The sequence below is a fragment of the Neomonachus schauinslandi genome, chromosome 2 (genome assembly GCF_002201575.2).
Source record: "Neomonachus schauinslandi chromosome 2, ASM220157v2, whole genome shotgun sequence".
NCBI lineage: Eukaryota > Metazoa > Chordata > Mammalia > Carnivora > Phocidae > Neomonachus > Neomonachus schauinslandi.
In genome coordinates this window covers 144,078,311-144,094,399 of record NC_058404.1, presented here as the reverse complement: position 1 = coordinate 144,094,399, position 16,089 = coordinate 144,078,311, and the positions used below count along the sequence as shown (strand labels likewise).

General features: G+C 42.9%; 1 protein-coding gene across 1 annotated transcript in view; it reads left to right on the top strand.

Annotated features, from left to right (window-relative positions):
- The first annotated feature begins 12,084 nt into the window (after window positions 1-12,084).
- The window catches only part of PARM1 (prostate androgen-regulated mucin-like protein 1), a 102,572-nt gene continuing 98,567 nt past the window's right edge, over window positions 12,085-16,089 (top strand). Inside the window, exon 1 of the mRNA XM_021702375.1 lies at window positions 12,085-12,398. Within this exon, the coding sequence (XP_021558050.1) occupies window positions 12,356-12,398 (43 nt within the window). The 5' untranslated portion in view covers window positions 12,085-12,355. The remainder of the gene's footprint in view (window positions 12,399-16,089) is intronic.

Genomic DNA, 16,089 nt, shown 5'->3' with positions numbered 1-16,089 from the left:
CGAGCCCCGCATCAGGCTCTCTGCTCAGCGGGAAGCCTGCTTCTCCCTCTCCCACTCCCCCCGCTTGTGTTCCCTCTCTCTGTGTCTCTCTCTGTCAAATAAATAAATAAAATCTTTTTAAAAAATCAAATAAAAAATAAAATAAACCAATTAATAATAACATTTGTGGTTTAGGAGTCTCCACATAGTTTGTATTTTATGTACTACTATTCTAGATAATTTAGCCTATTAATAGAGTCATTTTGTAATTCCCTTTTAAAATATGTAATTTAAATTGGTGATTTTAAGTAGAAATTTTCTTAGTTTATGTATTATTTGAATATTTAAAGGAACTAAAGAATCACTATTTGCAAATTTAATTTGTTAGACTTAAAAGAATTATTCAAGAATTCAGAGAGGTTTTGTTCACTGAGCCTGACACCAGAAATATCTAAAAGGGAAATACAAATATTAAGTTCATAATTGAAGTTTAAAATGCCCTAAGATACTTAACTTGCTTTGTATAAGAGGCTATTACGCAAAAACTTAAAAAATGGTATCTAGTACTTGACTAATTAACAAATAGAATAAAATCATAAATCAAATATAAAAGTTTCAGCATTTGTAACTTTAATAAATAGAATATTTTTATGCTCAAAACAACCAAAAATGATAGGGGGAGGGACTTAAGTTTCCAAGCCAGTCGGGTTAGCCGTGTTAACAGTAAGTGTGACATACAATGTAAATGTATTAGTTGTCTTTTTTTTTTTTCTCACACTTGGAGTTAAATTTCTCTGGTGCTTTCCGAATACATTTTTTTCTGAAGACACACATAAAGTGATTAGAACTTAAATTTATTCTCCCGAAGCAACTGGTCTCAGGCTTCATGGATTGTCTGCACTCACAAAGACAAGAGGTGAAGACATGATACTCAGTTAAAGGGTAGGATGAACAAAGCACTGAACCAGAAGTTGTTTGAGCTGGGTTTCTCTCTGAAACCGATTACAGTGTTGGTCATAATCACTGAACCTCTGTGTTCTATAATTTCCTCATCTGCGAAATGAAAAGAGAAAACAATAAAACCGCCAAGATTTTTGCCACCCTCGATATATTATTAATTGTGTTAATCCATTACACTAATTGTAATTATTCTATTATTCTAACAAGAATTTAGATAAACACATTAAATAACACCAAAAATTGTGATTAATCCTTTAAAAATAATTTTAAAAGGAAAAGTCGTGACTCCTAAAATAAATTATATCAAAGGTTTTTACTTAGCCCTTAGGGAATGAGGGAACAGACTGACTCGAACTCAAAATACCATACAGTTGGAGGCAGATAGGGGATGCTGAAGAGGATGTACACATGGATGCAAAATTGGCCAAACTGGTCACTATCCACAGAGTGAGGACCCAGCAGAAATCTGGAAGTCACTCTTGACTCCAGCCTCCCCCTCAGCCCCACCATGTTATCAATTAATAGTCCTTTTGCCTTTGCCTCCAAAATGTATGTCAAGTCTGTTTTCTTATCCCTCCATCCTCACTGCCAAGTGCCATCAGCTTTTATCAGAACTACTTTCATCTACCATCACCTTTAAAACATGTGGCAAGAAAATATTTTAAACTATTCATCTACTTCTTAAATTATTGCTGTACTTTTTTTCTTCCTTTGCCCAAATTCAGATAGTCAATCAGTTTTTATAGGGAAGGCACAGAGAGAAAAGGACTGTAGCAGAGCAAAAATTAGAAGTAGCTTGGTAACCTCCCAGGCCTTTGTTTCAAAAGATGTAATTCTTAAAACCGGGAGAAAATTAAAGAGAGCACAGACAAAGCATCTAGGCCAGAATTGTCAAAGAAAAATGATTTCCCTAAAACAGGAAAGAAATTCCAGGACTTTAGGGCTTAGGCTGCATAATGAGAACAGAGAGTTCCGAGGGTCTAAATTCAGAGGGAAGGTCCTAGGCAAAGCCACTGGAGGAGTGGGAAGCCTTCAGGAATGAAAAGACTACCCTTCTAAGAGTCTGGACAGCCTTGCAAAAACTCCTACACCCCCACCCTGACAGAGAGCCCTTGGATTTGAACAGCTCTACTGAAAGGAATGACTGATTCTCAGTAACAACATGGGTTTCAAAATAAATGACCCAATAACCAGAGGCTGTCATCCCCACTCCAAACATTAGCATTGCAGAAGACTCTGGAATAATCCAGAAAGTTGGGGGTAAATCACAATGACTAGGGTTCAAGTTTTCCACCAGCTTGGGATGTGAGGCTTATAAAAGGAATCAAGTTAGACAAAGTAAAGGGAATTAAAATGAGAAAATGGGAGGGGAAGCTAAGAAAATACGAGAGACGTTTGTATCTATAAATAGGTAGGTCTAGTTATTCTGAAAAAAAACACCTCCTGAAGCAAACCATTTGTAAAATGCTGTATAAACTACTGTAAACTTTTCATAAATCTATCACTGGGCTCATAAGAAAGCCAAGGCTCCCTTACCCCCCAAGACAACAGAACGATGTGTGGAGTGGTCAGCAGTTCTTAACGCTGCCGATGCCTTAGGTTTAATGACCAAATGGGGAAAAAGAGATAAGAGCTTGACTTGGCAAAAACTGGAGTAATAGAATTAGATTTCTGACCTCTTGCAAGGGTGACCACATATTTTGTTTTCAAAGACGTAATCACTTTGAAGGGTGACTACAATTTTAATAAAACGTAGGCTAGAAAAAATATGTCTGTTGGTAAAAGGAAACACAAAATATAACTTGTCTGTCAGGGCCTCTGCTCAGCTCCAGGTAAAAAAAAAAAAGAAAAAAATAGTAATAAGGCAAATAGTCTCTCTCATGAATCAGAACATAGCCCTAACCTCACGTGGGTTTGCAGTGTGACTTTACATTACCAAGTTCAGGAAACAGCAGGCTAATGATTTGAAGTTGTTATAGGTTGGCATCAATCCCAGATACCTAGCAGAATCAGATGCAAACCTTTGCTAAAACAGAGGTTGGCAAACTCTGGCCAGGAGGCCATATCTGTTTTTTGGATAGCCTGTGACCTCAGAATGGTTGGAAGAAATCAAAAGGGAGATATTTCCTAAGACACGAAAATCGTATGAAGGTCAACTTCCGGCGTCTATTTCTGAGGTTGTATTGAGACACCGCTGGACTTACTTGTTTAAGGGCTGCCTGCAGTCCCTTTCACACTAGGAGCAGCCGTGTTAGTTGAGGAGTCGTGACAGACTTGTGGGACACTCTCATGGCTTCACACTGTGGCAACTCACAGAGATGAAGTCACAACCAGGCAGCGCTTTGTGTGTTGCACACACCACCATACCACCACGTTTTGGTTGACTTTTTATTATAATTGCATACCCATCTTGTCAAAAGAAATTTAAAAAATGAAAAGTAGGGGGCGCCTGAGTGGCTCAGCCATTAAGCGTCTGCCTTTGGCTCAGGTCATGATCCCAGAGTCCTGGGATCCAGCCCCACATTGGGCTGCCTGCTCAGCAGGAAGCCTGCTTCTCCCTCTCCCATTCCCCCTGCTTGTGTTCCCTCTCTCACTGTGTCTCTTTCTGTCAAATAAATAAATAAATAAAATTTTTTTTTTTTTTAAATGAAAAGTAGACCCTAAGTATCACACCGTTAAAGCACAATGGAATGTGGATGATGTTGTTAGCTAATGGAACTGTAAAGCATCAGGCTATTGCTGTGCTAAGTTCAATAATACCAGACTAAATAATCACCACACTGTTACCAATACACAGGATTCCCCAGTTGGAAAAATTATAAAACTTAAAACAAGTATCACATTAGAGTTTTCCACGAAAATTAAAAATCAAAATGAAGCTGCAACAAAAGAAACGTTCTAAGTAGCTCATTTGTTAGCCAAGCAAGGAAAACTGTTTACCAATTGTGAGTTAATTAAATTATATTTTATTGCAGCAGCTAAAAATACGTGTCCAGAAAAAAATAAACTGGTTTGGACTATTGGCCTTTCTGGTGCTCAAAGTGTTGAGGACATTAGGAGGGACAGCAATAGTCGACTTAAAAACCAGGAAAATGATTTCTAATGGTTTTCTTTGGCTCTTGATGGGTCAGCAGATATTACCAATGCTGTTCAGTTGTAGTTATTTGACTGAGTTTGAAATGACTGGAAAATTAGCCTCTATGAATGGTCTGAGTAAAACTAAAGTCAAGAATATTTTCGAAGAAGATGAAAAAATCCGAACTGAGTACAACCTGGGGTAGAATCTACTAAGATGTATTACAACTAATGGTGGCAAAAACATATGTAGAGCAGAAAGAAAGCTTAGTTGGATAAATTTACCAATATTATGAAAATGTAATCTGTTTACAGCCAAAGTTATTCATTGTATTTTTCATTACAACTATTTGTGGAAATCTTTGGAGTTTATCACATATTATTAAGCTGTAGAGTCATTGGTAAACCTCATTTGCTTTTATGAACTTCACCTCTTTCAGTTTCATGAATATTTTTTTAATCGAAGCTGAATATCCTGACTTGCTCCACCATACATTAGTTCAATAGCTTAGCAGTGGTGTGGTTTTGCTGTGATTTTATTTTTTAGCTCAGAGCTAAGAATGGAATTTTCCTGAATGAGAAGACTCCCCTCAATCTCTATTATTGAACACTGAATCACTTTGGAAGTTCGCTTTTGCTGCCCTCTGCATGAGCTAATTTCTTTTGGTTTCAGGTGAGAGAAACCCAGTTTGAACTAGCATGACCCAAAGGGGAAATTGATCGAAGTGCTCACAGAGTGATGAGAAGGGCAAAGGTGTGGTAGCATCTCAGAGACAAGTGTGGCTAGGGACCAAAAAGCCACCAGACCTCTTTTCTCCCATTTCTCCTTTTCTCTGAGAGTCAGGTTTCTGGATCCTACCTCAGACTGGCTTTTTTTCACATGCTAGAGTGGTCCACCAGAATACCAGAACCCCATCGTTTCATCTCCAGAGAGCAACTCTTAGTGGCATTTCCTGGTCCCAAGTTTTAAAATCCTGGGAAGTGTACTCAGTAAAGCAAACAGAGTCTGAGGTCCACCCTATCCCAGTCACTGTGGCAAAGGAAGCTGTAGTCACCGCGGGGGCCACTTGCTTACAAAAGGGGACTAAGCATCTCCCTTAAAAAAAAAAAAAAAAAAAGGTCTCTGGACAGACAAAACAGTTCATCTCCTTAGCAAACTTCAAAGATGTCTCCCTACACCAGCAGTTCTCAAAGTGTGGTCCACTAACTTCTAGGGGTCCCAAGATCCTGTCAGGTCTGCAAAGTCAAAGCTATTCTCATAGTAACACTAAGATGCTATTTACCTTTTTAATTTTATTTATTTTTTGTGGATGCTGACTTATGCATTGGTGATGCAAAAGCAATTGTAGGTAGAACTTTGGTGTCTTAGCAGAACTGAAGGCACTGCCTTTATATTCTTCACCATCATGCCTGGTAAGTTTAAAGGGGAAAAAAACAAGTTTCACTTAGGAATGTCCTTAAAGAAGCAGTAAAAATCAGGGGCACCTGGGTGGCTCAGTTGGTTAAGCGACTGCCTTCGGCTCAGGTCATGATCCTGGAGTCCCTGGATCGAGTCCCTGGATCGAGTCCCTGGATCGAGTCCCTGGATCGAGTCCCGCATCGGGCTCCCTGCTCGGCAGGGAGTCTGCTTCTCCCTCTGACCCTCCCCCCTCTCCTGCTCTCTCTCTCTCATTCTCTCTCTCAAATAAATAAATAAAAATCTTTAAAAAAAAAAAAAGAAGCAGTAAAAATCGTCAGCTTGATCGAATTTCCATCTTAAGTACACATCTTTTTCACATCCTATGTAAATAAATGGGATGTATGCATAAAACAGGCTTGCTGCTTACCAAAATGAGATAATCATCCCAAGGAAATGCACTTATGTGATGACTCAAGTTGCAAGCTGAACTAACCACTTTTTTCGCGGAACACAAATTTTATTTGAAAAAATGACCAAGACATACTATGGTTATTCCGACTTGAATATTTACATGACATTTTCTTCATGATGTTAGCCTGTCACTTCAAAGAAAACAGTTGACAGTATTTGATGCCAATGGTAAGATTCAAGCTGTCAAGTGAAAATTAGAATTTGGGAGCACTAGGGTGGCCCAGTTGGTTCAGTATCTGACTCTTGATTTTGGCTCAGGTCATGAGATCAGGGTCATAATATCAAGCCCTGTGTGGAGCTCCACACTGGGTGTGGAGCCTGCTTAAGATTTTCTCTCTCCCTCTCCCTCTGTCCCTCCCCTGCTCTCTCTTTCTCTCTAAGAAAGAAAGGAGAAAGAAAGAAAGAAAGAAAGAAAGAAAAGGAAGGAAGGAAGGAAGGAAGAAAGAAAGAAAAAAGAGAAATTAGAATTTGGCCAAACATGTATCCACCATTAACTTAACAGCTTCCTAATATTTAAAGACTTTTCTGATGATATAGGTAGAGATATTAACAAATGTAACTTTTTGATGTTGTATATAATGAAGTGTGTTAAAATTTGGAAGGTCTTCATAACTCGGTGAACCAATATTTTCTATATGACAAATGCATGATGTCACAAAATCATATATGGGTAAAAGATGCAAAGGCAAGATAGACCAATGGATTTTAATGTAATAGAATATGAAAATTTCATTGAGATGCTTTCAGATTCCACACTGCTGCTAACTTATAAGAAAATACCACTTGTTGGGTTTTGGTGCAGAAAAGCCATAATTATCTGAAAGGGTCCTTAAAATGGCCCTCCCACATCAACAAATGGGTTTTGGAGTTCTTAATCCATTTTAAGAATGTAAGTGGGTCCTGAGACCAAAACGTTTGAGAAATACTGCTCTAAACTCTGCATACATACATAGATATCTAGAGACAAGTGATATTGCCAATGTCTCTGAATAGTAAGGAACTTCTAATACAACAATGTCAACTGGAAAGATTTTACTATTAATCATTTTTCATCCTCATCATAACCATTCCTACCAAATATAACAGCAAACATTTATTGAGGCTCTGCTCTGTCTGGAGTCTGTTCTAAATGCTTTCGCTACATTTAATCCTTACAGTAATCCTTTGAAGCAAGATACTGTTATTATTTGTCCTCATCTCCATTTCATAGAAGGGGAAACTGAGGGTCGGAGAGGTTAATGAGGGTCAGAGGCCATGCACTCAGCAAATCCTAGACTTCTAAGTACTCCACTCTTGGAGAAAGTCCCAACACTTTAAGAAAGTCCCACGAGCACTGCTCTGTACTTTTACGGTATATATCATGAGACAATGCAAAAGACGGGGCCAATCAATGTTCTAGAGTGACACGGCCCATTGTGATAGCTGCTAGTCACGTTAGGTCACTGAGTTTTCAAAATGCACCCAGTCTGAATTGAGATGTTATATAAGTATAAAATAAACACTGGGTTTTGAAGACTTAGAATGAGAAAAACAATGTAAAAGATCTCATTAACACATTTATATTCATTACACGTGAAATGATAAATATTTTAGAAGTATTGGGTTAAATAAAGCATATTATTAAGTACACTTTAATTAATTGATTTCACCTCTTTCTCCTTTTAAAAAATGTGACTTCCAGAAATCTTAAATTACATGTACTACTGATATTTTACTTCTGTTGAACAATACAGGTCTGCAGCATCGACTGAATCACGTCTTAGACTTATTTAAATAAAAGGTTTCATTATGTGCATCACCTCCAAGAAGATAGTTTTTCCTTCCTGAAATATTTTAAGGACTTCCTCCTTAATTAAAATAAAAATTAGTGACATGTGGTTTTGTATCCTCAAAGAGCCCATGCAGCATCAAACAATTTTATTTAAATCAGGGATGTAATCACGTTTCATCATGCCCTTTTAAAATTGCTCTTGTTCAAGCAAATATTCCTTGGCCAGGTTCCAAATCTATGCTTTTACACATATCTCATAACTGCTTTTAATCTTTTTTTTTGCCATTAATATTTAAAAAGAGGCAAATCGGAGTTAAGAGAAAAGCAAAGCGATGAGAGGAAATGTAGCAGAACCTACGGAGATGTTTTCACAATGCAGTGTGAGAAAAGAAATAAAACGAAGACAAAATATATCAGTGTCTTCAGGCTGCTGCATTCCTGCCTTTGGGGAGGAGAGGGGGTTGGGCAAGGAGCTGTCAGAGCGGGTTTAGAGCTTTCCCCGGCACCTCAACTGTAGCAGGGTCAGAATTACTGAAGGCACAGCCCAAGTCACATAACTGAATGTGTGAAGAAACAGCTGCAGCAGGCAGGAATGTTTTGCTCCTGTACTTTAGATCCAAAAAAAATTTTTTAATGTACCCCCAAAGTTTGCCCTCTAATAACAGATGACATTGATTGGCACTGAGAAAATGCCAACTTTTTTTACATATATAATCCATTTAATCCTCCCAATAATGCCAGGAAGAAACGGAGACATAGCGATGCCAAGTAATTAGAGTCACTCAGTGAGTAGATGGTAGAAACTAGATTCGAATCCAGCCTTCAGGGGCCATGGGCGAGACATGAGAACCCAGCCTCTAACCACTTCACAATACTGCTTCACCCAGCTCTCTCAACTAAGTTATTCCGTCTCTCCTAGATTAGGTAGAATCCAAGAGCCCAAAGCTAACACTTCTATATTCTTTAACATATATTATTTGACATTATCTGTAAATTACAATAAATTCAGGATGTCGAAAACTAAGTCAACCAAGGGCAATTTTTTATAAGATGTTGAAAGTCTACAACCTTAGAAATTCATTTTAACAGTGATCAAAAAAGAGTGGAAGTCAGTAAAAGGCAGATTTATCTCAGATTTTATCCCAGTGGAGTATTATAAAGGAACTAAGAGAATTCTATGAAGAAACTGGTTTTTGCTATAAGGCGTGACTAAAGAGTTGCATGCAAATTCCATCCCTGGCCCCACTGAGGAGTGTGAGTCCCCCTAATGTAATATCTCATACTTTTGGTTTTCTTCACACTTACAGTCTCTTTATTTGTAAAATTAATATAACCTTATGGGGTATAAAGTTTAAACAGATTACATAAAATGCTTGGAACGATTCCTAATACATAGCAGAAGCTCAATAAATGTTAGTGGGTATTATTATTATTATTATTTTTAAAGATTTTATTTATTTATTTGAGAGAGAGAGAATGAGAGAGAGCACATGAGGGGGGGAGGGTCAGAGGGAGAAGCAGACTCCCCGCCGAGCAGGGAGCCCGATGTGGGACTCGATCCAGGGACTCCAGGATCATGACCTGAGCCGAAGGCAGTCGCTTAACCAACTGAGCCACCCAGGCGCCCTTAGTGGGTATTATTATTTATAGTATTTAATGTAATAACTTATTGCATATATATTTAAAACTCTTCACAAATTCAATTTATTTGAAATGCAAAAACAGTTCACCCATTTCTCCCATCTTCCCTTTTTTAACATCATAAATTATTGCATATATTTTTCTGATTGTTCATTCAACGTTTGACTTTCCACTACTAGAATATAAGCTTCCTGATGGCAGAGACAATGAACCACTGTGGCATACATCACAACTGTTCCCTGCTCTCTAGCTCTCCTCTTCATCTGGGCAAAGGAGAAGATTGTGCTTCCTTGCTTTCTTGGAGTTGCACATGGCCACTGACTTGTTTTAACCAATGAAATGTGAGCGAAGTGCCACTTCCGGGTAAGAGACCTAAAGGCTGCACGGAACTCTCCACTTCTCTTTCCCTATCTCAGTGAGTGTGAAAGCAGGTTTTGATATGGAGGTGCAACACTGAGGCCCTTGACATAGAGGATAGCTACTCTGGGAAATGACCTGGATCCACAGCAGATGTTGATGAGCAAAGAAGAAATCATTATTGCTTAAGTCTCTGAGACTTTGGGGTGGTTTATGACAGTAGCATAACCTAGCCTACCCTGACTATTACAACCTGTGACATTCCCACAGCCGAGCATAAGGTCTGGCACCTAGTAACTGATCAAATATGTTTTCACTAAATTAATAAATTGGAAGTTTTAATCATTAATAAAAATGAATGATTTCAGTTAAAGAAATCAATCATTTTCAACTCTATTCTGTGTACAGTGAAAACCTTTGGAAATTTTAAATGATTCAGAAGTGGGGATCACCATCCTTTGTGTACCAAACCATCATCTTAGGTATCAAAATCAGAGTCACACATGCTTTGCACTCCAGAGGGGTTCCATTAAAGTTTTGCTGAATTTCAATTGAATATTTTTTTCTTTGCAGGGGTTTTGAGAAACCCTTATTTCTGTCATAGAGTTAGTTACTTAAATGGCCCTTATTTAAAGGCACCATTGCCTTATATAACTTTTACATATAAATATACAAATTTTAGTTTATATATAAAATTCATCTGTGTGTGGCCCTTGCCCCCATGACAACCACAACTCAGATACAGAAATTCTTCATAATCATATAGATTACACCAGAAATTGGAAAAACCTCAAGGTCAATAGCACTCAGAAAACATGTTTAACAAATTGAATTTGCAGTTTCTCTGGCCAGAGAGGAGGGAAGGGGGATAGGCACTTGGTTGTGATATCTTTTACTTCTCATCCCAAATTCCAACAATGATCAACAAATGAACCAAAACCAAGAACAAATACACAAACCCCCCAAAAACAAACAACAACAACAACAACAAAACAAACCTTCAAAACTGTTAGTCCAGTTTAATCTGGTTGCAGAAGCAAGACAAGCTGCACAAGTGGTAAGGATGGGGTCACGCAGAGGAATGGACGTGGTCACAGGTACAGTGATAAGACCCAAACAAGGGACAAAATGAAACCTGAGGCTCTGGTACAGGAGAAAGAAGCCACAGGAAAAAGAAAGCTGTTCCCCAGGTCTACAAATGGTCCTGAGCTAATTAATTCTTTAGGAAGGCTCATTAATTCCAGTCACTTTCCAGCTCTGGCGACTAGGGGACCAGCAGGCTCCTACTAACAGAGATATTGGAGGTGATCTGGCATCTGATCTGATAGAGGTGTGAGAAATAAGCAAGTCTAAGGTGGTGGGGAGGACTAAGTGCAAGGTCAGCTTTGATCTGTGCGAACATACAGAAACTATGGGCTTTGGAGAGGGAGTACGGGACAGGGGGTGACCCAGGGTGCCTGGGCAGGCATGCTATCTGTACCATTCGCTAGGTGTGTGGCCTTGGACAAGTACTTAAACCTCCCTGTGTTTCCATTTCCTCCCCTGAAAATGAAGGTATAATAGTGCCCACCTCAAAGGATTGCTGTGAGAACTTCACTTGGTTAATACCCGTACAGCACCATTGCCCAGCACACAACAATCACTCAGGACACGTTAGCCTTTGTTTTTAAGGCCCTGGTGCACAAACTGTTCAATTATGGGGTCCAGTCCTTACCAGCTATGTGACCTTGAGCACATTACTTGTCTTCTCTAAGCCTCGGTCTTCTCGTCTGTAAAATGGAATAATAATAATTCCTATGTCACAAGATTGTTAGGAGTCATGATACCACACCTAGGAGGTTGCCTGGCTCAGTTATCCCATGATCACTATTACCAGACATTAGTATTACTTCCTTTTTTTTTTTATTATTATGTTACATTAATCACCATACACCAGACATTAGTAGTATTTCTTCTGGTAGAAGCTGAAAAAGATAAAAGACATCCTGGCTCAGGCATCAGGAAGTGCAGCGGGGTTGAATGTGTGGGAGGGTTTAAAGTACACGCAGGAGCATTTGAAGAAATGAAGGAAAAGGTTCTCAAACTTGGCAAGGAATGTGTATTCTCTTTTGCAATAGTGGGGTCTTGGCTCTTCGAAGTGACGCCTAACATGGCATATGCTCACCTGTTGTAAACTCGCATAAGAAAAGTTGAGATAAATTCCCGGGGGCAGAGATCCGCTCACACTTCTTTGCATCCCCTCAGTTCCCAGCACGGTGCTAGACGCCCCGGACCTTTGCTGAACCCCGTCAAAACTCGAGTCTCGCGCCCTGACCGTCCAGCAGAGGCCGCCCTGGGCCGAGGCTCCCGGGACCCGAGCGCCGGGAGAGGGGCGGCCAGAGGGGGTGGCCGAGTCAGCGCCGCGGGGCCCGGGTGGGAGGGGTTTGGCGGGGGGCCGGCGCGGCGGCAGAGGCGGCCCGGGCTCGGGCGGCTGGGATGGAGCAGAAGCGCGCCGGGCGCCGGACGACACGCAGCTGACGGAGCCGCGCCGCGTTTGCCTCGCTTCTCCGCCCGCCGCCGGAGCAGCCGGAGCCGCGCGGGCCGAGCGCGCAGAGCCGCCCTCACCTCCCGGCTCCCACGGCCACCAGCCCGGCAGAGGAGGAGCCGTCCGCGCTCCGAGCGCTCGGTCAGTCCCGAAGCTCGGCACCGTACACCAGGGTACCATGGTCTGCAAGACTCTCTTCGCTCTCTGCATCTTCACGGCAGGTATTTGGGGGCGCCGTCCTCCCGGAGGGGCCGGGCGCGCTCTGGGCCCCGGTGGCCAGCGCTGGGGCTGGGGCTGGGGCTGAAGCGGGGACACCGGGAAGTAAGTCACCGCGCGCCGGTGGCGGGAGTAGGGGGAGCCTCCGGAGTTGCGTGAAGGTATGTGCGCACTTAGATTTGGGGTGGTGTAAGCCTGTCGAGATCCTGAGCCGTGCGGGACCGGGGGGATGACGGGGTCCTTCCTGCCGCAGCCCGCGCCCACACAAACTCCGGGCTTTGTGGAACAGGTGGCTGCGCGACGCGTTCGAACCCCGGGTGGGCGACACTGACTGGCGTGCGACTCGAGGCTTCTCGGGTCTCTGAGCACACCCTGCCAGAGTCGGGCAGCAGACTTCTTGAGGCGCTTGGACCCCGGGAGGGCCGGGAGAGGCGGGGAGAATCGCAATCTGGAAGGCTCCAAGCAGTGGCTGCGCGCGCGCCCGGGACTTGGCGGTCCCGGGTCTCGGGTCTCCGGCGTCCCTCCGTGGTTGCGCGCTGGGGATGATGCGGCACTAACAGCCCCACCGGCAGCTGCCTGAACCCGGCTCGAGCTCGCGATCACCGCCTGGGTTTGCAGTTCTACCCTGTGGCCCGGAGCCTCCCAAAAATGTGTGCAGTGGCAGAAACTGTCAAGTTGGCTAGAACTAGCCCCCGCCCCCGACACCAATTCTGGACGGCTTCCGCGCGCGCGCCTCGCTGGTCTGGGACCAACGGCGGCGTCTCTGGCAGGGGCTGCGGAGAGAGGAGCAGGAGGGCTGAGCTCGGCTTCGTGGGGGCCGGGAGACGTTCAAACAACGCTTTCAGTCTGGTGTTGGGCACCCAGTTTTTCCAGAAAATGCAGCCCTACAAGGGACAACCGACCATGGATAAGGCACCAGTAGAACGAGCAGCCGAGTGCGCGGACACTGGTATGTTTTCGATAAGAATGTTCCAAAGCCACATAGCACAAGCCGATTTGACTCATGCTTCTAGTCCGTGACTTTTTTCCTCCTGAATTGCTTGGGTTCCTGTTTTTGTGGACACAGGTCGTTACAATCCCTCGAAAAGAAGCTAGGGGTTTCCTGGCCGCTCACAAAGGATAATGCAATTTTGAGGAAAAGTTTCCCAACTTAAGATTATAGCGTGTTTTGTTTCGTTTTTGTTTTCTTCCTTTACTTGCTGAAAGCCTGAGGAAAACCCCCTTTTCGTTTTGGTATCCGCACTGTTCTCAGTCGCGTCCGCAGACGGTTCCCGCACACTCTGGCGGCTTTGGCTCCGCAGCCGAGCGCCAGGATCCCAGCAGGTGTAACAGCCGCATCCCAAACCACGGGATTGCCATGTGAGGGAGTTCCAGTACCCCTCCAAGCAAGAGATGTTTACCACACGACATGGAAGGTGCCTTTACTTTCCTCCTCACTAGAAATCTTTCCATGAAGCCCAAGGCTCAGAAAACCTTGAGTGAGCCTGCAGAGCCAGTGGGTGGGTTTGTTGGCTAATTTCATCTTGTGGCTTGTCTTTCTAATTTTTATCGACAGCTCTGGCAGCTGGCAATACCCGGATTAACCCTCCCAGGCAGTGTAGGTAGCAGTTTTTTTTCCTAAGGAGCTCAACAATTTTTTTTCTTGGTCAGTTTTAGAGCTTAGTCCAGCTGTTCTGGGGGTGAGAATATTGCCCTTGTCCATCGCTGGAGTGAGGGGGCTGATGGGCCCACTGAGCAGCCTCATCCATGTACACGTTGTGGGGGGGTGGTCAGAACCAAGACGATCACAGCCTCCCAGTTCTGGGGCTCTCCGGACCCCAGAAGACATAGTTGATGTTTCTGTGTAAGTCTTACAAACAGAGCGATGAAGCTTCAACCATCCCTCTTTAGGGATCCCTGTGTTGTTAGAGCTACTGCAATAAATTGTGAGGAAAATAATATAAAAATTGGCATAAATACCTCAGGAGACTCTTTGCATCCCCAAAGTAGGGTGTTTTCAGAAACCAAAATATCATTTTTCTAGGGAAAAAATTGCTGTGTTGGTAAAGGAGAGAGGGGTGAGGGTTCCTGAAATGAAAGTGGCCTGCGTGTTTCTGTGGCTCATCCCCCAGCACCCTTGGTAAAGCTCTGGTTGGTTTCACCCAGCAGTTGCTGCTTTTCTGTTCTCCTCCTCTTCCTCCTCATCCTCCTCCACTCCCCCCCACCCCACCTACTCTTCCTTCTTCTTTTTTACTCCTCCAGTAAAACTCTTAAGGTGATACTTTCTTGAGCCAGGAATGGGGTTTGGCAGGGGACTTTTTTTTTTTTTTTTTAAAGATTTTATTTATTTATTTGAGACAGAGAGAATGAGAGACAGAGAGCATGAGAGGGAGGAGGGTCAGAGGGAGAAGCAGACTCCCTGCCGAGCAGGGAGCCTGATGCGGGACTCGATCCAGGGACTCCAGGATCATGACCTGAGCCGAAGGCAGTCACTCAACCAACTGAGCCACCCAGGCGCCCGGCAGGGGACCTTTTTTTAGCTTAATAAATCCACTCAATATATACATAGCATTTTTTCCTGCCTGTATAATGGATACTTGCAAATATGTGGTCATTGTCAACAACAATGATCTCTACATTTATTCACTTGTATTTTAAAAAGAAGGAAGAGAGAAAGCTTGGACTGTCTTCAGTTCTTTCAACGTTGATTGTGGTATGAACTATCATGGCTGGTTTACAGACCATTCTCAAACATCTCTGTGTACAAGGCGCATAGGAATACTGCCTCCAAATTAAATTACAAGGCAGCACCCCCAAGTTTTGGCTACAGAACTGATGAGGGAGGGAGGATGGCAGGCCGAAGGAAGCTTCCATCTTCATCTCTCTCTCTCTCCCCTCTGGATTCTCTTCTTTTTTCCCACCACCATCATTCCCCCCCTCTGGTGCTCTGAGTCCCCATTTATTTAGAAACTCTCTCACTGAGACATCAGAGATATACTGGAACTCTCAAAAGGCCTTTTCCAACACTCAAGGAGGACAAAAGGGAAAGAAGCGTAGGTAAAAAGAGGCACAAACCCCATGATCCTACTTTCCTGCCCTGGATTCTGCCCTGTCTGTCCCTGCTCCCTCCGCAGAGAGACCATCACATCCCACCCCATTACCTAGGCCGATGTCTTGACCGTTGGTGATCAAACCCAAGAGAGCTAGACTCCAGTCCGCCACCCAGCTAGAGATCCTATCTGTGTTCTGGGCCTGTCAGATCGCTCTTCTCTGGGTGACTAACATCTAGAATGTCCTTATCATTGAAGGAAGACCCCACACTACACGTGTACAGCTCTGTTGTCACTACAGATCCTGATATATGTCAATACCTTATCATAAGCATATTAAAGTCTTTTCATAAATCATATCATAAGCATATTAAAAATAAACCAAAATTGCCCACACATTTATGAGAATAGCAGGGTTGCCTGTGGTTGTTTGGGAGTGGGGGTAAAGGGTTACTCCCATTCCTTTAGCCTGGTCACCTCCCATTCCTCTGAAGTCTGTATCACAGTCCAAGAAGTGACACCTCCTTCCCATGAAATCTGCCCTGAGCAGGTGGAAGCTCTTCATTGTTATCTGACACATATACTGAGGCAGTGTTGCAAAGTGGTAAGCCCGTAGGATCTGCAGTTAGATAGCCTAGGTACAAACCTAAATTTTACTACTTACTAA